The sequence below is a fragment of the Mesocricetus auratus genome, unplaced genomic scaffold (genome assembly GCF_017639785.1).
Source record: "Mesocricetus auratus isolate SY011 unplaced genomic scaffold, BCM_Maur_2.0 Super-Scaffold_100038, whole genome shotgun sequence".
Classification (NCBI taxonomy): Eukaryota; Metazoa; Chordata; class Mammalia; order Rodentia; family Cricetidae; genus Mesocricetus; species Mesocricetus auratus.
In genome coordinates, this window is record NW_024429216.1 from 9184811 (window position 1) to 9207739 (window position 22929).

At 43.6% G+C, this 22929-nt stretch overlaps 1 protein-coding gene across 2 annotated transcripts; it reads left to right on the plus strand.

The window, feature by feature from the left end:
• Positions 1-9463: 9463 nt before the first annotated feature.
• Positions 9464-22176, plus strand: Cxcl17 (C-X-C motif chemokine ligand 17). Of its 2 annotated transcripts, none has more exons than XM_021223580.2 (4): positions 9464-9729; positions 19419-19499; positions 20110-20214; positions 21860-22176. In XM_021223580.2, the coding sequence occupies exons 1-4, from the start codon at positions 9651-9653 to the stop codon at positions 21955-21957; spliced, it is 363 nt and encodes a 120-aa protein (XP_021079239.1). In that variant the 5' UTR covers positions 9464-9650; the 3' UTR covers positions 21958-22176. The 2 variants fall into 2 exon arrangements, with proteins under 2 accessions (XP_021079239.1, XP_005087122.1); XM_005087065.4 differs by having other exon boundaries at positions 9471-9729; positions 20113-20214.
• Positions 22177-22929: the final 753 nt, after the last annotated feature.

The window sequence follows — 22929 nt, forward strand, 5'->3', positions numbered from 1 at the left end:
CTCTAAATCTAAGCATGTTGTTAAAATAAAATTCAGAATTTCTGTATTATGTCAAAGAGCCATTGATATAAGACAGAAGAAAACAAAACTAGGGACTGTCATCTGTTTATACTCAGTTCCTTTTCTGAAAGTCTAATCTCCTTCACGTTTACTATCTTCCTTATTGTTGCCTTTGCCGTTATGCATATATATAAAAGCTGGAAATTTCTCTGTTAACATTAATGTTTGAGTTTTCCAGAGAACAGGGAATTTCCTGATAGCAATCTTCAAACACATCGGAAAGAAAATGGGGCCCCACTTCATTGACTCCACCTGATTCAACTTGATGCATCTGAACTGCCCCACATCATCAACTCCACTTGACCAGTACCATCCTGAAACCTGTTTGGAACTACATCGCTCAACACAACTCCGGACCAATGAAATGATATGGTGCACCTTCTACAATCTGGCCAGGGCTTCAGTCAAGAGCTTCAATCAAGCATCTCCTGCCAAACAGAGACTATTTAATCTATTTAAGACTTTTGTTACACTAACACGTTCTTCCCACAGGTTCCCATGAGATTGTCATCATCCCATTTCAGCAAGAAGTAATTTTGAGAATACTATGCCCCCTTTCCCTACTGTTGATAATACAGCACAGTTTACACCTGTTAGTGTTAGTTTTCAATTATTTTAGGGTTGGGATTGGAAGGTGTTCAGACTTGGGCATCTCTTTCAGATAAGTTTAGGATTTATTGGGACAGATATGTTTAGTTTAGGTTATAAGTAGATTATAACTTGCTTATCAGCTTCTATGTATATATGTTGCATATGTTTGAGTTTTGTATCAAATTTAAATCTTTTATTTAAACCTAAAGGGGAATTGTAGGGGTAAGCCCACAATACTGTCAATGCCCCAAAGGGGCGTGGACAGGGGTACAGGGACAGGTGAGGACATAAGGAAAAGGGAAAGCAAAAAGCCCTCTCTCTCTTGGAAGCCGGCCACGCTTCTGTCTTCCCAGCTTGTGTGTAAGTGCTTTCTCCTGTTAATAAAAATACTTGTTTCCCCATTGCATTGATTTCCTTGTCAGGACTCAATCAAAAATAGGCCTCATCCTATATATAACACACCTCAGATCCCATACGGGTCTGCCAGATCCTCTATGACAAGGCAATGATGAAATTGATCGTTTATTAATAGGAAGTGTGCTGGAAGCCTCAGAATTTCATTAAAAACACCATGTGAATAGCAAAGGTTTAAAAAGGGATCTTTTCCATCACTTGGCAACAAGCCAAGGAAATATTAAAGAAATGTCCTACTTGTTCCTTATGTGAACAAACTCCTTTACCAGTGGGCAGTAATACCAAAGGTATACATAGAAATGAAATTTGGCAAATGGATGTGTTTCACTTTGCAGAATTTGGAAAATTAAAATATGTGCACCATACCATAGACACATTTTCAGGGTTTCAATGGGCCACTGCTCTGAGCTCTGAAAAGGCTGATTCTGTTACCACACACCTATTAGAGGTAGGTGCACAAATAAAAACTGGCACTGCTCCAGCATACATCTCCAGCAAATTGAAACAGTTTTTTAAATATTACAACATAAAGCATATAACTGGTTTGCCACACAATCCTACAGGACAATCCTAAATTGAGATCAAATCGCACCTTAAAGGAAATTATCTATAAACAGGCAGGGGGAACAAAGACCCCCAAACACAGATTACATAATGCTTTACTAACATTAAACTTTCTCAATGCTAAAGAAAAAGGAAAAACAGCTGCAGAAAGACACTGAACAATAGAAAAAACTTCTGAACTAAATCAGTCAATGTACTTCAAGGATGTATTGACCTCAGTATGGAAACCAGGATATGTGTTACATTAGGATAGGGGTTTGGCCTTTGTTTCTACAGGAGAAGAAAAGCTTTAGATACCATCAAAGTTGATCAAGATTCGATTTGAACAGAAGAAACCACTTGATGAGGAGAAATGATAGGTCATCCACTAAGGTATTTCCCACGAGTTGTATGAAGACCTCTCAAAGGTAGGGGGAGTGTTTTGTTCTTGTCTTTACAGGAAAACAGAAAACACCCATCTTCAAGAAGCCAAAATACACTGAATATGTAAGTACCTAAAGAAGAGAAGTCAGCTATCCAGAAAGAACCATCAAACAAAGAAGAATCTGAAATATGGAACCATTATCTAATTCTAGTAAACTATTTCTGTACAAAAAATCTATTTCTCTTTGCTGGCTTTGGAGTTTGATTTGGCTTTTCTCCTCTAAATCCAAGCATGTTGTTAAAATAAAATTCAAAGTTTCTGTCTTATATCAAGAAGCCAACTGATGTATGACAGAAGAACACAAAATCGAGGGACTGCCATTTGTCTAAACTGGATTCTCTCTCTCCAAAATCCTAATTTCCCTATTTATTTTCATCCTTATTGTTGCCTTTCCCAGTATGCATACTTATAAAAATTGAAATTTCTATGTTGATATTAATGTTTAAGTTTTCCACAAGAACAATAACATTTCCTAACAGCAATCTTTGAACTCTCCGGAAAGAGGATGGGACACCACTTCACTGATTCCAACTGATCCAACTTGATGCCTTTGAACTGACATTTACTACCCTAAAACCAGCTTGGGACTACGTTGCTCTAGACAATTCCATACTAGCTAGATGGTATGGCGCACCCTCTTATTACACCCTGGCCAGCGCTTCAGATAAGAACTTTAAACATCACATGCCATGCAGAAATCAGCTACAAATGTTACAGCAGCTAGTCCTCTGGAGATTTTTGTTACTCTAATTTTTTTTTCTCTACAGGATCCCATGGAGTCATCACCATCCCATTTCAGCAGGAAATAATCCTAAGAAAACAACACCCCTTTTCCCTACTGTTGGCTTTAAGGAACAGTATTCACCTGTATAGGGTTGGTTTTAGTCGTTTAGGCATGGGTATGGAAGGTGATGTTCAGACTCAGGTATCTCTTTTGGGTAAGTTCAGGGTATGGATGGGAAAGGTATGGCTAGGATGGGATATATGTAGATTCACATAATTTCTAGTGAGTTAACTTTAGCAACTGTTATCTATAAATAATTTGAATTGCTGGATCCTTGATAACTTAATTGTTAGATTCTTATATGTTGACTGTTTAGGGTCTTCTTTCTGTTTACAATTTTTGCCTACAAATATAAAACTATCTTAATTTATATACATTTTGCATAGTGTTACAACTTAGGGTATTTTATCATAGAGCATTTTATAGTTCTACCTCTAGTCAAGACATTTCAGTTCTATCTCTGTTAGTAATATATATATATATATATCACATGTATATATATGTGTGTATATATATATATGCATATAGTTGCATTTTTTGAAGTCTTTGTCCTTGCCAAATTATTTTGGGAAGTTTCAGCCATTTGTACAGCGCATCTCTGTGGTCCCATGTCTTGGTCTCTCTCCTGTCAGACCCTGCGTCTCTGTCTCCTCATACTGGGGGTCTCTGTCTCCTATCAGGGGTCTTCCCCCTAACTCGACCCATCTCTAAGGCAGCCACGTGGCCCCTTCTCCATACGACAGGAAATGGACTGCAAGTGATTCAGGACCAGTCATGACTGAGGACCACAGGCTGCCTAGGTGATAGCCTGCTGTCTCTGTCTTCCCTGCATCTTTGAAAGCTGATCACCTGCACTTCCTGCCTACCCTAGTATTGCTATCCTCCTTCTCAGGCCTCTGATGAGGTTGAAGACTAAACTGTCGCAATTATTGTTCTCGCTCCCTAGATAGAAATATTAGGTACAAGACTTAAACTTTCCAGCTTAGGACAACTCTATAGTAATCTCTGTTGTGTCTTTACCGTAGGACTGGATATGAAGCTTCTTTCCATTTGCTCCTGTTGTTTCACTGCAATAGGTTTTTTTGTTTTTTGTTTTTGGTTTTTCTTTGTTTGTTTTATGAGACAGGGTTTCTCTGTATTGTTTTGGAGGCTGTCGGACCAGCCCGGCCTCGAACTCACAGAGATCCTCCTGCCTCTGCCTCCCGAGTGATGGGATTAAAGGCATGCGCCACCAACGCCGGGCACACTGCAATAGGTTTTAAGTGTGTTCTTACATTTCCTTCTCCTGGAGCACACTTGATATTTGCTAACTTTTGCATATAGTTTTGTATCAAGCCTAAATATTTTTCTTTAGACTAAAAGAGGAAATATAGTGATATATCCACCCCGCCTGCATCTGTTGCACTGATCACCCCCATTTAGGCGTGGTCACAGGTATGGATGTGACAGGGGAAGGCTAGGTCTGGGGTCCCGGACCCCAGCTCACTCTCTTGGTTCCAGTCGGGTCACAGAGAGCAGCCTGGTGTGGATCTTGGAGCTGAAACTCCAAGTGACTTTTTCCTGAATAAAATTAACCTATATTTAACGTAGTCCCATGTATCTTAATCTATGCAACTGTGCCACATAATAACACCAAGCATACAAAAATAAAGAAAGAATATTAAGAGCTGCAAAGGAAAAAGGCCAAGTAACATGTAAGGCAAACCTATTAGAATTACACCTGACTTCTCCATGAAAACTATGAAAGTCCAAAGGTCCTGGATAGATGTTCTACAAACACTACAAGACCATGGATGCCAGCTCAGACCACTATAACTAGCAGAGCTCTCAATCACTATAAACAGAGAAAACCAGATTTGAACAATACCTATCCACAAATCCAGCCATATAGAAAGTACTAGAAGGAAAGCTCCAACCCAAGGGAAGTTAGCTACACCCACAAAAGCACAGGCAATAGATAATCCCACATTACCAACCCCTCCAAAAAAAAGGGAAACACACACACCAACAACAACAACAACAACAACAAATCTAAAATAACAGGAATCAACAATCAATGATCAGTAATATCTCTTAATATCAACAGTCTCATACATGACCCCAGAGAAGGAGAAAGGTACAAGATCTCTTGAGTAATTTCGGAGTATTGGGAAGTGGGGAAGGAGGTAGGAGAGAGAGGAGGGGATTAGGGGCAGGAGAACATGAGGGATCAGGAAGGTTGAGTTGGGGAAGAACAGAGAAGGAGAGCAAGGAAAGAGATACCTTGGTAAAGGAGCCATTAAGGGGTTAAAGAGAAATCTGGCACTAGGGAAATCTCCAGGGATCCACAAGGATGACCCCAACTAATAATCTAAGCAATAGCCGGGCGTTGACAGCACACACCTTTAATCCCATCTCTCAGGAGGCAGAGGATCTCTGAGAGTTCGAGGCCAGCCTGGTCTACAGAGTGAGTTCCAGGACAGCCTTCAAAACAATACATAGAAACCCTGTCTCGGAAAAAAAAAAGGATCTTAAAAATAGTGGAGAGGCTAACTTAGTGCTCTTAGCCCTATAATGAGATTGATGATTACCTTAATTGTCATCATAGAACCTTTATCCAATAACTGATGGAAGCAGAAGCAGAAATTCACAGCTAAGCTCTGGGCTGAGCTCCTAGAGTCCAGGTGTACAGGAGGAGGAGTGATGAGCAAAGGGGTCAAGACCATGCTGGGGACCTGAGCAAGTGGGATCTCACAGACTCCAGACTGACAGCTGGGAACCTGCATAAGACCTAACTAGGACCCCTGAACATTGGTGTCAGTTAAGAAGATGGAGCAGTCTATGGGGCCGCTGACAGTGGAACCAGTATTTACTCCTAGTGCATGAACTGGCTTTTTGGAGCCCATTCCCTATAGAGGGATACCTTGCTCGGCCTAGATACAGGAGGGAGGACCTTGGTCCAGCCTCAAATGATGTGACAGACTTCGATGATTCCGCATGGGAGGCCTCACCCTCTCTGAGGAGTGGATGGGGTGCGATGGGAACAGTGGGAGGGGGGAGAGGGAAATGGGATTAGTATGTAAAATAAGGTTGCTTTTAGTTTAAATAAAAATTTTTTCCATCAGAAACAAAATTCCATTTGTCTTAAGAGTGTTCCATATCAACAAACCTGAAGGAATCACCCGACCTATAGTACTCACTAGCTCAGGTCTAAGAAAGGGAAAATCTGATAGCTGGAACTGACCAGCAGCCAGAACCTAGAGGAGTAGGAGCTAACAGACTAAGGAGACCTCAGCTGAGGGAGAGCTCCCTAACCCTGCAGTGGCCTCAACACAGAGTGGAGTGATAGGCAGCTCAATGAAGTTCTGTACGAACACATAACTGAATTTTCACAAACTTCTTATCTTATCAGACTGAGCTAAGGGGTTGGATAGCTACTGCTCAATTCATCAAATATTGGTAGAGTACTTCCATGGTGCCAGGCCCTGTATGAGTTCAGAGATTACAAAAATGAAGTAAACAGCCCCTGTCCCCAGAGACCCCACCCAATCCATTCTGTATGCCCACACACCCTTTGCACTCTACCAGCCCAATTTCTACCCAGCTCAAGTTCTGCCTAATGAAGTGGTATACATGTCTATAAACCCAGCACTCAGGAGGCTGAGGCAGTGTCCCAAGTTCAAAGCTAGCTTAAACTACAGAGTGAGATCTTGTCTCAAAACACAAACAAGAAAGAAAGAAAGGGGGGAAAGAAAAAAGAATAGGGGATAAATAATGTAATTATATTTGAATTAAAATTTTAAAATTTCAAATGATTTTGTTAGCTAAAATATCAAAGGGTGTGTTCTTGTGTTATCACCACATTCATTTACATAGCCACCAATTCAAATTTATTTGTGACACTGTGGCACAGAATCAACTTGTTGTTATAATGTTTTTTAAAGCTTCCAGGGCATGAGAGATAGTTCAACGGTTAAAAATATGTGCTGCTGTTCCAGAAGACCAAGTTCAGTTCCCAGCCCCCACACTGGGAGGCTCACACTGTCTGTAACTATAGTCCTAGGGAATTTGATGCTCTCTTCTGATCTCTCCCAACTTCTGTACAAATATGGCACACACACAAATAAAAATTACATATTTCAAAACAACAGGGGTCTAGAAAAACAGCTTAGTGGTTAAGAGTCCTGGCTGCTTTTCCAGAGGACCTGGATTTGATTCCTAGCATCCTCAGGGTGGTTCACAACTATCTGTAACTCCTGTCCCAAAGGATTCAATGCCCTCTTCTGGTTTCCTCAAGAAGGACATGATGTGGTACACAAACAGACATAAGGTGAAACACCCATTACATAAAAAGAAATCTCAAAAAAAATTTAAAGCACACACCTTACCCGATTACCATGTCAGTCCCAGTGAACACCCGCCACCTTAGAAAGGTGATTCCATTTGTACCTAATCCCCTGATTAGACATCAGCTCTTGAAAATAGAGACTGTCTTTAGATCTTTCTAGAAAGAAACCACATCAGTGGTATCAGACTAAGACCAAGCTATCAATCTGAGGAGAGTGCACACTACCTAACACAACCCTCTAGCATGTTACTGGGCCAGGACAAACTGGAGAAGAGAAATAAGAAAGAGGGAGGGAGGGAGGGAGGGAGGGAGGGAGGGAGGGAGGGAGGGAGGGAGGGAGGGAGAAGGAAGGAAGGGAGGGAGGGAGGGAGGAATTAAAATGCAGGAGGCAGAAGCAGAACAGTTATGAATTCAAAGTCACCCTGAGCTCCAGGTTAAGATTTTATTTTTAAAAATAATTTTTATCAGCCGGGCGGTGGTGGCGCACGCCTTTAATCCCAGCACTCGGGAGGCAGAGGCAGGCGGATCTCTGTGAGTTCGAGGCCGGGCTGGACCGATAGCCTCCAAAACAATACAGAGAAACCCTGTCTCGTAAAAACCAAAAATAATAATAATAATAATAATAATTTTATCAATTCACTTCTTTTGGAGAACCAAATTCATGTATTCCCTCACTCCTGGGGGTTCTAGGAAAAACTTCCTAGTTCACTGTCCCTACGGCCCTGACAAATGTCACCCAGCACTCAAGTTGAGCAATCCCTCTTTCTTTGGCACATGCCTAAAAGTCTCTAGAATAGACACCAAATTTAGTGCTGATGTTCCAAAATTGTTATAATTTGGGTCTTCAATGCTTCCCAAGGGCCGGTGAGATAAAAACTTGGTGGTGAGGCTATTGAGAGATCAGAAGAACTTTTAGGAGACAAGAGTTTGGTAGAAAATAATTAGGTCATGGTGGAGTACACACCATTAAAGGAATATTAGGATCCTGTTTCTCACTGTCTTCTTTGCTTCCTGGCTGCTGTGAATGCAGTTTTCTCCACTATGCATCCATGATCTATCTCTCACAACACAGGCTCCAAAGTGACAGGGCAGACTGGCCATGGAATAAAACCTCTAAGACTGCAAGTCAGAAATAAAACTCCCCTCCTTTGTGAGCTACATGCTTGCCAGGAAGTTGGCTGGCACAATCACCTTAATGTTGACCAAGAGCATTATCAGCTTTCTCCTTTTGCCTTGGGCCATTTGCAGAGACTGGAACCACGATCCCCACCAATGTGGGCAAACAGACTTCAAGAGTTCCTTCTTGCCCACATAGTTCCTGTAGTCCTCACACCTCCTTGGACCTGAAGCTCTGCCGATCCTCCACAAATAAAATCGTGTAGACTGGAGCAACTAAACCCTAACAACTTCCTGATGAACAAGAGGAGCTTAGTTTCCCCCCCAATGCTCCAGGGAAGGGTTTTTGAGTAAAGGTAACTGCCTCTGATTTTGTTTGTTGTTATTTTTTTATGGTGCTGAAAACCATACCCAGAGCACTGTACATGTTAAACAACTATTCCATCACTAAGCTACAGCCCAGCCCTTCATTTTTGATACATTTATTTAGGGATGAGGGTGAGTCCTGGGGATTGAGTTCAGAGGATTAGCTTATCGGCCACCAGCACTTCATTTTCGTTTTTCTTTCTTTCCCTCCTTCCTTTTTTGGTTTTTAGGTTTTTGGTTTGGTTTTGTTTTCTTGACTTTTTGAGATAAGGTTTCTCTGTGTAGCTCTGTAGACCAGGCTGGCCTCAAACTCACAGAGATCCGCCTGCCTCTGCCTCTGCCTCCTGAGTGCTGGGGTTAACGGTGTGCATCACCACCGCCTGGCCCTTCCTTCTTTTTTTAAAGTAGGTTCTGTCATCAAGTCCTCCTCCCCCTGCCCAGTGCTGGAACTGCATATGCACACCACCACCACAACCTGAACTGCCTCCTCTTACTCCAGCTCTGCTTGCCTTTGGGTGGTTGGGGAACAGGAGGGAACTGTCAACAGCATGAGGACAGGGCAACCGCCAGACTCCGCTGCTGGTACTTGCGAGTGGGTGGACAAAGGAGACACACCAGCCAGCCTCTCTTCCACCAGGCTGCAGGGCCCATTTGTTGCTATAAACAGCCGAAAGGTACAAGGAAATTCAAGGGGGAAAAGCTAAGAGAATGAAATAGCATGGCAGCGTGAGGACTCAAGGCCCACTGCCAAGCTGTCCGTCTCGTTCCTTCCGAGCACTGCACTTCATCTGACCAGTCTGACCTCCCACATTCCTGTAAAGTGCCTAGTGCAGTCTGTTACCAACACCACCAGCACCGCCTTCCTGTTCTTGCCTTCTGATGGTTTGCTCTGGGGTGGGATTAAATCGTAGACGCCACCCCATCCATGCCATTCCAAGAAATCAGAAGCCTCTAACTAACTGGTGACGAGCCACACCGTCGTTAAGCAACAGCAGACAGCCACAATGAAGCTTCTGGTCTCTTGCTTCCTTCTGTTGCTGCCAGTGATCTTCATGTCCATGGTCTCCAGCAGCCCAAATCCACGTAAGTGAGATGAAATCATATTCTCTCTTTTCTTTCTCTCCCTCCTTTCCCCTTTACCTCTCCCCACATCTAATTTCCTTCCCCCTTGAGGCAGAGTCTTGATACGTAGCCCAGGCTGACTTGAAACTTATACTCTTCCTACCCCAGTATCCTGAGTACCAGCATTATAGACATGTACGACCATGCCTTGCTCAAGATTAATTCACACCTCACCTGCAGCATGCAGACACACACACAAATATTAATTTGATATTAATGGAGGAAATGGGTAGAAATGTGGCAAACATACAACATGAGTTTAGCTAAAATGTTCTTTTAGCTGTGAGTTGGGGCAATTCAGTTAGTCTTTCCCAGTGCCAGTATCCTCATCAACAAAACGGAAGGAAGAAAGTAAAGAAATTAGGAGCGCTATGTTTTTCAGAGTGTGGCAGTTAAGCCACCGATGATACAAGGTAAGGCAGTCCTATCACCAGGTAGTGGCCACATACTCTGTTAAAATGGTTTGCCTTTGGGAAAGCAAGTCTTAGTAGTGGTTCTGAATCTGTTCCAGTTTTCACCAGAACCAGTGTGGCCCAGCCCTTCACAGAACCACCACACAGAAGCCAGATAATCTCCATGCACCTACCTTCCTAGTTGAAAACACCATCCCCCTCAAGCCCTCGGCTATTTGGGAGCAAAATAACTTGTGGCATACTCAGCATCATTCCTAAATTTAGGATCACCTGCCTTCTGCAATGTTCAACTTCTCTCCTTTCTAGAGAAAGTTCTTTGGAAATTTCTGGGCTCTACAATCCTGGGATCCAAAGCACCACCCTGGAAGGGAGGGCATCTCTATCACTACGATGAACACAGGGCGAGGGTCCTCCCCACAGACTCAAAGCTCTAGTCCCTACCCACCTTTCCAGTCCACTCTCTCCCACTCACAGAGATACACTCTATGCCCCTGAGACTAGACTACAGATCCCCAGCAGGTTTTCAAACCAGCTCAACTTTATTCGCATATCCAGCTCAAAAGCTAACACCTTCCGACTCCTCCCACAACCACACGCAGCTCTCCCCCTGCTGGCAATGCTCAGTTCAAACAAGACTCTTTTTGCACTTATCATAGTTCGCCACACACTGTAGAGGTACCTCTTCTACTTGTCCTCCTGCCCTGCAGACTGTAACCTTAACCACCTTGGTGGCACAAACTGATGTATTGTTTCCATAGCCCTCGCACTATCCAGCATAGCACTTAGTAAATATTAGCTAAGTGCTCAGGTTCTAAGTCCAGAATGAGTCACTTCTATAACTCTATGCCAGGGTGTGTTAGCGATGTTTTTTCTTGTTGCTGCTAGTGTGAGTATGTGTGTATCAATGGGGATTAAACATAGAACCCCATGCATCCTGGATGTGTGAGTAAAGTTGAGCTAGTTTGAAAGGGGAGAAAGAAAAATGCAATATAAAAGAATGTGTGATTATATTATAAACAAATTACTTATAATAGATTACTCCCTATTTGTCTTATTACTTAATTATATTACTTAGGATACCAGCTGACATGTTAGGAAATTCTGTGCTGCAGGCACTGTTTTAAGTGTTACAATGAAAACATTATGATCTAATTTTGTACTTACAAAATGTAATGGGGGTTGGAGAGATGGCTCAGGAGTTAAGAGCACTGGTTGTTCTTACAGAGAACCCAGGGTTCAATTCCCTGCACCCACGTGACTGCTCACAATCCTACGTAACTCCAGCCCCAGGAGATCTGATGCCCTCTTCCAGCCTCTGTGGTCATTACATGCATATGGTGCATGAACATAAGTGAACTACTCATACACATAAAAATTAATCTTTAAAAACAGGAAGGGCTGAAGAGATGGCTCAGTGGTTAAAATCCGTCTGTTCTTTCAGAGAACCTAGGTCCAGATGCTAGCATCCCAACTGTGGCTTACAATGTCTGTAACTCCAGTTCCGGGGGATCAGATACCCTCTTCTGGCTTCTGCAGTCACCAGACACACCATGCACGGATGTACATGCAGGCAAAACACCCATATGTTGTGGAATAATCCTTTTTCACACTGTGAAGATGTGTCACTCTGATTGATTTAATGGCCAATAGCTAGGCAGGGTGTCCAGGCACAGAGGATGCTGGGAAGAAGGGCGGAGTTGGGAGGAGAAGTCAGGGATGCCGAGCAAGCAGCATGGGCATTACCAAGTAAAGGTAACTGAGCCACCTAAAAGAATGTAGATTAGCCGGGCGGTGGTGGCACACGCCTTTAATCCCAGCACTCGGGAGGCAGAGGCAGGCGGATCTCTGTGAGTTCGAGGCCGGGCTGGACCGATAGCCTCCAAAACAATACAGAGAAACCCTGTCTCGTGAAAACCAAAAAAAAAAAAAAAAAAAAAGAATGTAGATTAAAAGATATAGGTTAATTTAAGTTATAAGATGGAGTTAGAAGCAAGCCTAAAAGCTGGGCAGTGGTGGCGATGCCTTTAATCTCAGCACTTGGGAGGCAGAGGCAGGCAGATCTCTGTGAGTTCAAGACCAGCCTGGTCTATAAAGCAAGTTCCGGGAAAGGCTCCAAAGCAATACAGAGAAACCCTGTCTGGAAAAAAAAAAGACGGAAGGAAGGAAGGAAGGAAGGAAGAAAGGGAGGGAGGGAGGGAAAAAGGAAAAAGAAAAAAAGAAACAGGCCTAAGCTATAGGCCAAGCTTTCTTAATTAATTAGAAGTTTCCATGTGGTTATTTGGGAGCTAGCAGGCAGGACAGAGAAAGACTCTCTATACCCATACATATGAAATTAGAATTTAGAAAGCCAGGAGGTCATTGACACCGTAGCATTAGCTAATTCCTCAAATATTCAAAGTGTCCTAATTCTTCCACTAGCGTTCTTGTCCTCGTCCAGAGACCAATTCAGAACTCACAGTGAATAAAACTACCTGTCACCTCAGCGTCCTCCAAGCTAGGGTGGCTTCTAAGTCTTCCTCCCCTTTCCCGGGAGTTCCTGATATATCTCTGAAGAGTAATGGAAGGTAGACTGTCCTCAGTTCCGGTTTTCTAGTGTTTCCTCATGACTGAGTTCTGCTCATTCACTTTGCACAAGAATTATCACAGAAGGGCTGGCAGGAGTCCTCGGTGGGCAAACGTGCGTGCAATGGAAGTCTGGTGGGCTGAGTTTGATACCCAGAAGTTACATAAAAGTGGAAGGGGAGAACACACTCCACAGAGTTGTCCTCTACGCTCCACACGTGTGCTATGGCTTCACACTTCCCCCAACTCACACCATGTGCACAAACAATCAGTAATTTAAAATGCAAAATATCACAGAAGTGATGTGTCCGTCCCAGCACAGCACATGAGAAAGTTCAAAGTGCCTCTCCTGCTCCTTACCAGTGATCCTACTCAGAACGGGCATCTGCAGATTTGTCTGCTGTAAAGTCACTGTCTCCTTCTTGGAATTAATAACCATCTTGTGAACAGATGCTTTGAGGCTATGCCAATATCCTTATTCTTTTTAAAAATAATTCATTTTTATTTTCTGTGCATTGGTGTTTTGATTGCATGTATGTCTGTGTTGGATCCTGGAGTTATAGATAGTTGTGGGTGCTGAGAATTGAACCCAGGTGCTCTGGAAGAGCAGTTAGTGTTCTTAACTGCTGAGCCATCTCTCCAGCTCCAATATTCCACTTCTTGTCAACATACTTTTGTGCTACTAATTTTCAGAAGCCATTTATTCTTGCCTATAAAAATTATGACTATAGTATTAATCAAATAGTGATTATTTGCTACCCAGAATTCTACTATAAGATAAAGCTCCTGTGGCTGGAGAGATAGCTTAGCCATTAAGATAACTTGTTCTTACAGAGGACCTAAGTTCAGTTCCCAGTGTCCACACCACCAGCAACTCCAGCTTCAAGGACTCCTAGGTCCTCTTTCTGGCCTGCACCTACATTCACGTATGCATACACACACATGTGCATACACAATAAAAATAAATCTTAGAAAAAAGAAAAGGCACTTCCCTTTATTTTTAAGATGTATTTTTCTTTTCATTTAAGTGTGCCTATGTCTTTGAGTGTCTATGGAAGCCAGAGAAGGTATCAGGTCTCCAGAAATAAAATTAAAGGCAGTTATGGGCCACATGATGTGTCTCCATCATTTCTTGACAGTTCCTGACCTTCTGACACAGGTTCCAGGTTTGTCTTATAGTTTCCTGCTCCTGGGAAGAAGCTATTTCCAGGATTCCTGGTTCTTCTTGTGGATGTTGAAACACACCCTTTGCTAGGATGAGCCATTGCTTCTCTCTAGCCCTTCCGGTAGAGGACGGAGATGGGAAACAACACATACCAATACCCTGCTAGCCACATTTTACAATTTACAGCTAGCTTAGCAACCTATCTTTAAAAAATTACAAAGTAAATATGTGGTAGGACTGACAAATCAAAATAATGGTATATCAGCTTGGCATGGCGGTGCGTACCGGTAATCCTAGCACATGGGAGACAGAGACAAGGAGATCTCTGTGAGTTCAAGACCAGTCTGGTCTACATAGAGAGTTGCAGGCGAGGAATGCTGCACAGTGAGACCCTGCCTGGAGGAGGAGGACGGATCGGCCAGTGGCTGAACAAGTAGAACTAATTTTTCCCCAACCTGCCAGTACAAAGCCAGAAGCTAATGATAGATGCTCTGTCTTCAGAAAAGGCAGGTGTGTTAGCACATGCCTGAAATCCCAGCACCCAGAGACTAAGGGAGAAGGGTCAAGTGTTCAAGGATATCCTTAGCTATTTATCAAGTTTGAGGTCAACCTGAACTACATGGGGCAAAGGGGTAGAGAGATGTGGAAGGGAAGGAAAGGGAGGGAGGGGAGGGGAGGGGAGGGGAGGGGAGGGGAGGGGGAGAGGACAGAGGGAGGGAAGAAGGGAGGGAGAGAGGGAGGGAGGAAGGGAGGGAGTCCTCAGTAACAACGACAATAACACTCATGTCCTGAACCTATGTCTGGACACGGGACATTCACAGTAGTTCATTTATTCCTCAGTAAGGTGGGCATTACTTATCCTTGTTTTGCAAGTCAGGCATTCACAGACCCAAGAAGTATACATCATACAGTTAAGTGGCAGAGCCTGTAGGAAATTCCAGGTCTATCTGGATAGAAAGTCCACTGGGCAAGTGTTTACCAAGACTAATTTTTGATGAAACATAAATTTTCTTTTTATAGCCTTAATAATAACTTATTTATTAGAAAATAAAGTATCCCAGTACGACCTTCTGGGCAAAGACAAAGAGAGAGGAGGAGAGGGAGTAAGGATAGGCATAATACTAAGAATGCATTAAATTTACAATTCCACACAAGGTGAGGCTACTTTGTAAAATAAATTTAGAGGGAAAGTAAGAGGTAAATAAACAAAAAGATTGGTACAAGTTGGGGCTGAAGGGATGGCTCTTTGGTTAAGGTCACTGGTGACTCTTGCAGAGGACCCAAAACTGGTTCCCAGCACCCATATGGTGACTCACAGCTATACATAACTACAGTTGCAGAGGATGCAATGCCCTCTTCTAGGCTCCAAGGACACCAGACATACACGTGATGCACATATATACATGCAGGCAAAACACTCATACAGACAACATAAAATAAATCTGTAAAAATTTTAAATTAAATAAAAAACAATGTGTTCTTGATCAGGGCATCACATCTCTCACCTGTAATTCTAGCACTTGGGAGACAGAAACAGAGGATCTAGAGTTCAAGGTCATCCTCACTTCTGTAGTGAGTTCAAGACTATCCTGATCTATAAGAGACCTTGTCTCAAAATAAAATGATGATGATGGTGATAATGATGGAGTTTGTTGTACTTTCACATTTTTCTCCAATAGTTAACCATTTCTACATATCTAAATGTAATCACTTGTAATTTAAAATCTTCTATATTTAGAGACCCAACTAACTCATCTACAAGATTTCTTCTGGCTTTAATATTTTATGGCTTCTTGTTGAAAGGAAGAAGGAGAAAAAGCTAGAAAAAATTAGAAGGCAAGGGCTGTGCCCATCTAAATTATTTTAATAGTGCTCAAAGCAGCCCGTGAGAACACTGGAAAACAGCTCTGGGAAATGAGGCAGCACCGCCTCTGTGTGGCAGACAGGGCACAAGTCTGGGAACAGGAGGCCTGCACTGAACCACATGACCTCTAAGGAGCCCTCTCCAAAGGCTTGTCCATGCACCTGCTGAACAAACACTATCTACCGTGAACCACATGACCTCTAAGGAGCCCTCTCCAAAGGCTTCTCCATGCACCTGCTGAACAAACACTGACTGCCTACCATGTGCCAGGAACAGTGAGCTCCCGCAGTGCTGAGCCTCGGGTTCTGAGGCTAGTGCAGGAGAAAGGTTTCATTTACATTTGTCAGGAGTGTCATAACAAGATACTACAATTGGGGTGGCTTTAAGGACAAATTTGATTTTTCTCACATTTCTGGAGACTGGAAATCCAAGGCTGAGGTCCCAGAAGGTCGGAATCTCTTCTGAGGCCTCTGTCTTTGGCTGACAAATGGCTACCATCTTAGTATAGATTGCTATAGTGCCACACTGTTGACTGGATGGCTTAGAAACAGCAGAAACTGCCAGGCGATGGTGGTGCATATCTTTAATCCCAGCACTCGGGAAGCGGAGACCAGCCTGGTCTACAAGAGCTAGTTCCAGGACAGCCTCCAAAGCCACAGAGAAACCTTGTCTTAGAAAGTAAGTAAATAGATAGATAGATAGATAGATAGATAGATAGATAGATAGATAGATAGAAAAGGCAGAAACATATTCCTCATAGTTCTGAGATCACGGTTTTGGTATGATTGAGTTCAGGTAAGAGTCATCTCCCAGCGTGCAGACAATCCTCACACACTGGAAATTAAGGCTTCCCAGGGGTCCCTTTCTACAAGGACACTAATCCTACTCCTGGGAGTTCTACCTTCAATCTAATTAACCCCACTAAGCCCCCACTTCCTAATACAATCACATTAGGGGCTGGGATTCTACGGAAACTTTCTAAGATGCATTTATTGTATTTGATATATATGAATGCTTTGCCCGTGTATATGTATGTGCACCACATGCCTGCAATGCCCCAGAGGCCAGAAGAGGAAGTCAGGTCCCCAGAAACTGGAGTTACAGTAGGTTGTAAACTGCCCTGAACCCAGATCCTCTGCAACAGCAGTAAGCGCTCTTACCTGATGCCCTGTCTCCTCAGCCCAACACAGAGGTTTTAAGGGGACATATTCTATCAGTGTCTTGCTGGGCCATCAGTCAATGGTTTTTCCTCTATGTGTGCACATCCTTAAGGTCATTGAGTGGGGAGGGTTCAGACAGAGACAGGGTTTCTCTGTGTAGCTCTGGCTATCCTGGAATTCACTCTGTAGACCAGGCTGGCCTGCAACTCTGAAATCCTCCCACCTCTGCTTCCTGAGTACTGGGATTAAAGGCGTGAACCACCATATCTGGCTCGTTTTCTTATAAAACTAGATTAAAGAACACCACAAAGGCTTCATTTTATCTTAATTGCCTTTTCAAAACCCTATCTCCAAATATACTCATTCTGAGTAAGTAGAGGTTAGATCTTCAATATGTGAGTTTGGAAGGACAGCCTCAGTCTATAACAGATTTCAAATCACAAATTACACAAGAATATTTCAAACTCACCTGTAAACCCAGCAATTGGGATCAAGGTTAGAGAGATTGCTGAAAGCTCACGGACAGCAAGATACTTTCCCAACCGAAAACAACAAAAATGAGCTGGTCATTGGCAGAGGTGGAAGTTGGGGGATCAGGAGCTCAGGTTCAACTACAGCTATAATACGGAGGCCCTGTCTCAAAGAAAGAATAGCTTAAATACAATAAGAAACATATGAAGGCATATTGATTGTTTTCATTGTGCTATGGATCAAATCCAGGCTGTCACACATGCCAGACAAGCACATAAATTCCCAATCTGTCATTGTTGATTTTAACAGGAAATATTACCCACTGAAATCAGAGGAGGAGTCGTGTGGGCCCAACTCTAGCCCGAGACTCTCACACCTAAAGCCTTTCTTTTTATAACTTTGTCCTGGCTGGCTGGCTGTTGTCCACTGGGCGCAGCCTCAGTTAGAAGGCACCTCCTTCTAAGACTGGCCTGTGGGGCGTTTTCTTGGTTAATGATTGGTGTAAGAGGCCCAGCTCACTGTACATGGTAAGACCCATAGGTAGGTAGTCTTGGCATGTATAAGAAGGCACACTGAGCTAGCCAGGAAGAACGAGTTAGTAAGCAGCCTTCCTCCATGACCTCCACATCAGTTCCTGCCTCCAGGTTACAACCTTGAGCTCCTACCTCCTTCCCTCAAGAAGTGATGGGTGTGGCCTGAGTGTTGCAAGGTGAAGTAAACCCTTTCTTCCCAAAGTCGCTTTGGGTCATGGTGCTTTATCAGTGACAGAAACACAGAACACATTTTGTATTATATCCCGTTAATTATTTTCTGTGGGTGGGTACACATGCCACACAGAGGGAATGTACGGAAGTCAGAGGACAGCCCACAGCAGTCAATGTTCTGCTTCTACCATGAGTCCCAAGGATGGAACTCGGGTTGTCAGGATTGGCAGCAGGTGCCTTCCCTGCTAAGCCATATCACCCATTCTTAAACCTTCATCTTCTGTTGTCATAGAAATATGTTAGGGGTGGGCCTGGTGGTAAGCACCAATAGTCCCAGCTACCAGGAAGCAGATTCAGATGGATCACTTAAAACCAGGAGTTAGACATACATTGAGCCACATAGCAAGAGTCAGATAACAATATATAGGCATGAATGCAACGTGTCTGTCTCAGAGAAACAAACACAAACACCATCCTCTTAACTGTCAATTGTGGATTCAAACACAGCAACTTGGAGGTCAGGTAGAAATTTTGTTCTACAGTTACCCACTCCTGGCTCTCACCTAAGTTACCAGTATTTTAATGAGGGATGTGGGGCTTGTAGTCTTAATAAGCCTAGTATGCCTTTCCTTAGATTCAGAAGCCATTTTCTTCACTTTCTCAGCTAAGGGTTTCAGTAGGCCTTATTTTTTCTTTAAGATTTATTTACTTTTGCTCTATACAAAAGTGCCAGTGGGGGTCAGAAGAGAGCATTGGATCCCGTGAAACTAGAACTACAGACAATTGCAAGCCTCCATGTAGGTGCTGGGAATCAAATCTGGGTTCTCTCTGCAAGAGCAACAAGTGCTTTTAACCATTAGGCTACATTTTAAGTCACAGTTCTTTTTGGTTTTTTGGTTTTTGGTTTTTGGAGACAGGGTTTCTCTGTAGCTTTGGAGCCTGTCCTGGGACTTGCTCTTGTAGTCCAGGCTGGTCTTGAACTCACAGAGATCCACCTGCCTCTGCCTCCTGAGTGCTGGGATTGAGGGCGTGCGCCACCACCGCCCTGCAAGTCTCAGTTCTTTATGCACTTATAAAGTGCATAAACTCTTTTGGAGTGCCCTAGAGCCCAGCAGTGAAGATGGGACAAACAGACACACACACACACACACAGAGAGAGAGAGAGAGAGAGAGAGAGAGAGAGAGAGAGAGAGAGAGAGAGAGAGAGAGACTGTGCTAACCTAAGTATCCAGATAGCCCAACACTGGATGGCAGAAGCACAGATACTTTCCAGTATCTGGAAGTAACCAAAGATATGTTTGTCTCCAACAGGGGTCGCCAGAAGCCATGGGGACCAACGCCAGGCTTTTGGGAGGTGGCTCCGGGAAGGTGGCCAAGAATGTGAATGCAGGGGTCAGTAATTCAGCCTTCGCCACTGAGTTTACACCATCGTGACCCTAAACCTTCATCTCCCTTGAGCCCCTCTGAGACCAGGACAGATGTTGTCTGAGCTAACCTCAGCATCCCACCAGATGCGGCACCAGAGCTGCTTTCTCTGTAAATCAGACAGGAGTGAGATGCCTACCAGGGTCTCTGCCACCCCCACCCTGTGCCAACACTTTCCCCAAATCCCCTGTAACTTCCCAAAAGGCTTTTATTTTTTCCCGGCTCCCCAAAAGCATCTTGGGGCCCAGTCTTAGCCTGATGTTCCTCATAGAAAAGACTGAAAGCAGGAGAAGTGTTGTCCTGAAAAGACCCCTGGGCCTCATTTTTTCAGTCTTTAGTCCCACAAGGATATTTCAATGCCTCCTCTAAACATATCAGCAAATCCCTGCCCACAGAGGTCACACAAAAACAAAAACAAAAACAATAACCCTTAGAAATCCTGGGGTTCACACAGCTTGAGTTGAGGTCTCCATTGTTCTCTGTTGCCCCTTCTCCCCAGTCTGTGTGAAAGAGGCACCAGAAGGCTCAGAAGCCTTGCCAAGTCCCTACTCTCAAACATACCAATCTTCCTGTCTAGCAGATTGGTTCCTGAGAGCCTCGAAGAGAAAATCCACACCAGTGCTGGAGCCACCAAGGAAGCAGTGTCCCTGTGATCATGTCAAGGGCAGCGAGAAAAAAACCAGTAAGTATCAAGAGGATGGCCTTGCTTAAACCACCCAGTCCACTAAAGATGGAGGCAAGGCCAAGAAGACCAAGATAAACAATGCGTCAACCAGTCCCTTTCAATGTCAACTTGTAGGAACCAGAAAGCAAAAACATTACGATAGACTTATTCTGAAACTAAACAGGCTTAACCAAATTTTCTAGATTCTAGAACGGCAGTATTTCCCAATGTAAAAGGAGATGGGGAGGCTGTGAATTGCTGTGAATTGTCCATTGATTTCTCAAGACACCAGCGTCAATTCTGAACAGGATTTGGCTTTTCTTTCATCTAGCTGTTGAGTTTTGGTTGCTTGTTTTCATTTTAAACGTGTGGGTGTCTTGCCTGCATGTATTTAAGCTCACTACAGGCATGCAGAGCCCTTGAAGGCCAGAAGAGGAAATCAGATTTCCTGGGACAGGAGTTACAGAGGGCTTTGAGCCTCTAAAAAGGAAACTCGTGCTCTTAATTGTTGAGTCATCTCTCTAGTCCTACAGTCTGTTTTAAAATGTTATTATACAAAAAAGTAAATCAAGGGCCAGAAAGATGGCTCAGAAGGTAAAGGTGCTTGCAGCCAAATCTGACAACCTGAGTTCAATCCCTGGGACCCACATGATAGAAGGAGAGAACAGACTTCCAATTTCTACTGTGGCATGAGTGCAAACCTACACACACACACACACACACACACACACACACACACACACACACACACACACCACAATTATAAGCCTTTGTTTTTTAAGTTGTTGTATTTCATTTTAGTGTATGTGTGTTTACAGTAAGTAGCTCTCTCCCTCCCACCATATTCGTCTCTGGGAGTGATCTCAGGTCATAAAGTTTAGCAAATGCCTTACCTGGTGAGCCATCTCTTCCACCTTTGTTTGGCTTTTTTATTCTGATTTGTCCCCACCCCTTTGGTTTGGTTCTTTGAGACAGGGTTTCTCTGTGTAGCCCTGGCTGTCCTGGAACTCACTCTGTAGACCAGGCTGGTCTCGAACTCACAGAGATCCACCTGCCGAGTGCTGGGGTTTAAAGTGTACGCCCCACCACTCAGCTTGCTTGTCTTTCTGAGACAGATTTTCATTCTAGCCTCAGTTCACAGCCTAGGTGACCTCAGACTTACAAAGACCATACTGCTTCTGCCTCCTGCATGCTGGGATTGCAGACATGTACTGCCACAGCAGCCACAGCTCCCGATTTCAAAGGCTTACATAAAAAATTAAACTTTGAAATGTTTTTAAAGGAACTGGAGAGAGAAGGGGGCAGTTAAGAGCACTAGCTACTTTCAGAGAACCAGAGTAGTTAGGCAGTGATGGCCCTGGCCTTTAATCCCAGCACTCAGGAGAAAAAGGCAGGCTGTGAGTTTGAGGCCAACCTGATCTACAGAGCCAGTTCCCAGGACAGCCAGAGCTACACAGAGAAACCCTGTCTTGAAATAAATCATAGGAACGGAGTTTGGTTCCCAGCACACATGTCATGGGGCTCCCAACCACCTGTAACTCCAGCTCCAGGGGATTTGAAATTCTATTCCAACCCCCTCAGGTACCCACACATAAATGGCATACACACATGCAAAGTATTTTAAAGTTTTTTATGACATAATTCCCTTTTATTTGTGCCCTAGGACACCAAAAGCACCACAGAAAGCCAAACCGGCCATCCAGAACCTGCCAGCAATTTCTCAAACGATGTCAACTAGCAAGTTTTGCTCTGCCCTTATAGTTCTGAGACTATTCTCTCAGGCCAATGCTCTCAATGGAAAAGAGGTGATCAACCCTAGGGCATGTTCTTGTTCTCCCCAGCCCCATCCTCACCAAAAGCATCCCAGCACTCTCAGAAGGCACTGCCCAGCGTATTGGTGACTGTGCCCCCTACTGCCTTCTTCCCTCATCCCTTTTGATTTCAATGTGGCTTAAACAATTTAAAATGACAGAGCCTCCATCCCTCTGTTGTTGTTGTTGGGCTTTTTGTTTTGTTTTCTGTTGGTTTGGTTTGGTTTCTCGAGACAAGGTTTCTCTGTGTAGCTTTGGAGCCTGTCCTGGCACTTTCTCTGTAGGCTTGCCTCAAACTCACAGAGATCTGCCTGCCTCTGCCTCCCGAGTGCTGGCATTAAAGGCGTGTGCCACCACCGCCCTGATTTCCATTCCTCTTTTTACTCAGCTCCCAGACCTGTTCCCAGAATCTTGATGTTGGTACTTGTATTTCTTAAGTGAAATAAGATTCATGTTCCTACTTTTTTCAAACCCACAGACCACAAAGACCTTCTAAGAAACCAGATCTATTTGACAGGCTTTCTGAAACTGGCCAAGCAAAATGATGTCAAAATCTTTGACAATGTTAATGCTAACAGCAAAAAGTGTATTTATGCTTTGCTTACTTGCAGAAAAGGACCTATATAAGATTTTCTCTGTTGGAGCTGAGGGCCGCTTACATTCTTAAATTTTACCCTACAATATCTCGGTGTTTAGCTCCTAGATTTTGACACCATAACACCTATGTCTTCTGTTTACCCTAAAAGAATCAAGGAAACCCTATTGGTCTCACTTGACCATAAGGAAATTAGCAAAGAAAATAATTAAATGCATACATAATGCATGTATAGAATAGCAGTATATCAGTTATTTCAATCAAATGGTGTCTGACCACTCACATTCGATGCACACGTCACCCTTTGCCCTGATCATTCAAAATCCC

Excerpts from the sequence above, each read along its gene's own strand:
- Cxcl17 (XM_021223580.2), top strand. The coding sequence starts at position 9,651 with ATGAAGCTTCTGGTCTCTTGCTTCCTTCTGTTGCTGCCAGTGATCTTC. Across the intron at positions 9,730-19,418 it reads CTCCAGCAGCCCAAATCCAC|GGGTCGCCAGAAGCCATGGG; the intron begins GTAAGTGAGATG and ends TGTCTCCAACAG. Across the intron at positions 19,500-20,109 it reads CCAAGAATGTGAATGCAGGG|CAGATTGGTTCCTGAGAGCC; the intron begins GTCAGTAATTCA and ends CTTCCTGTCTAG.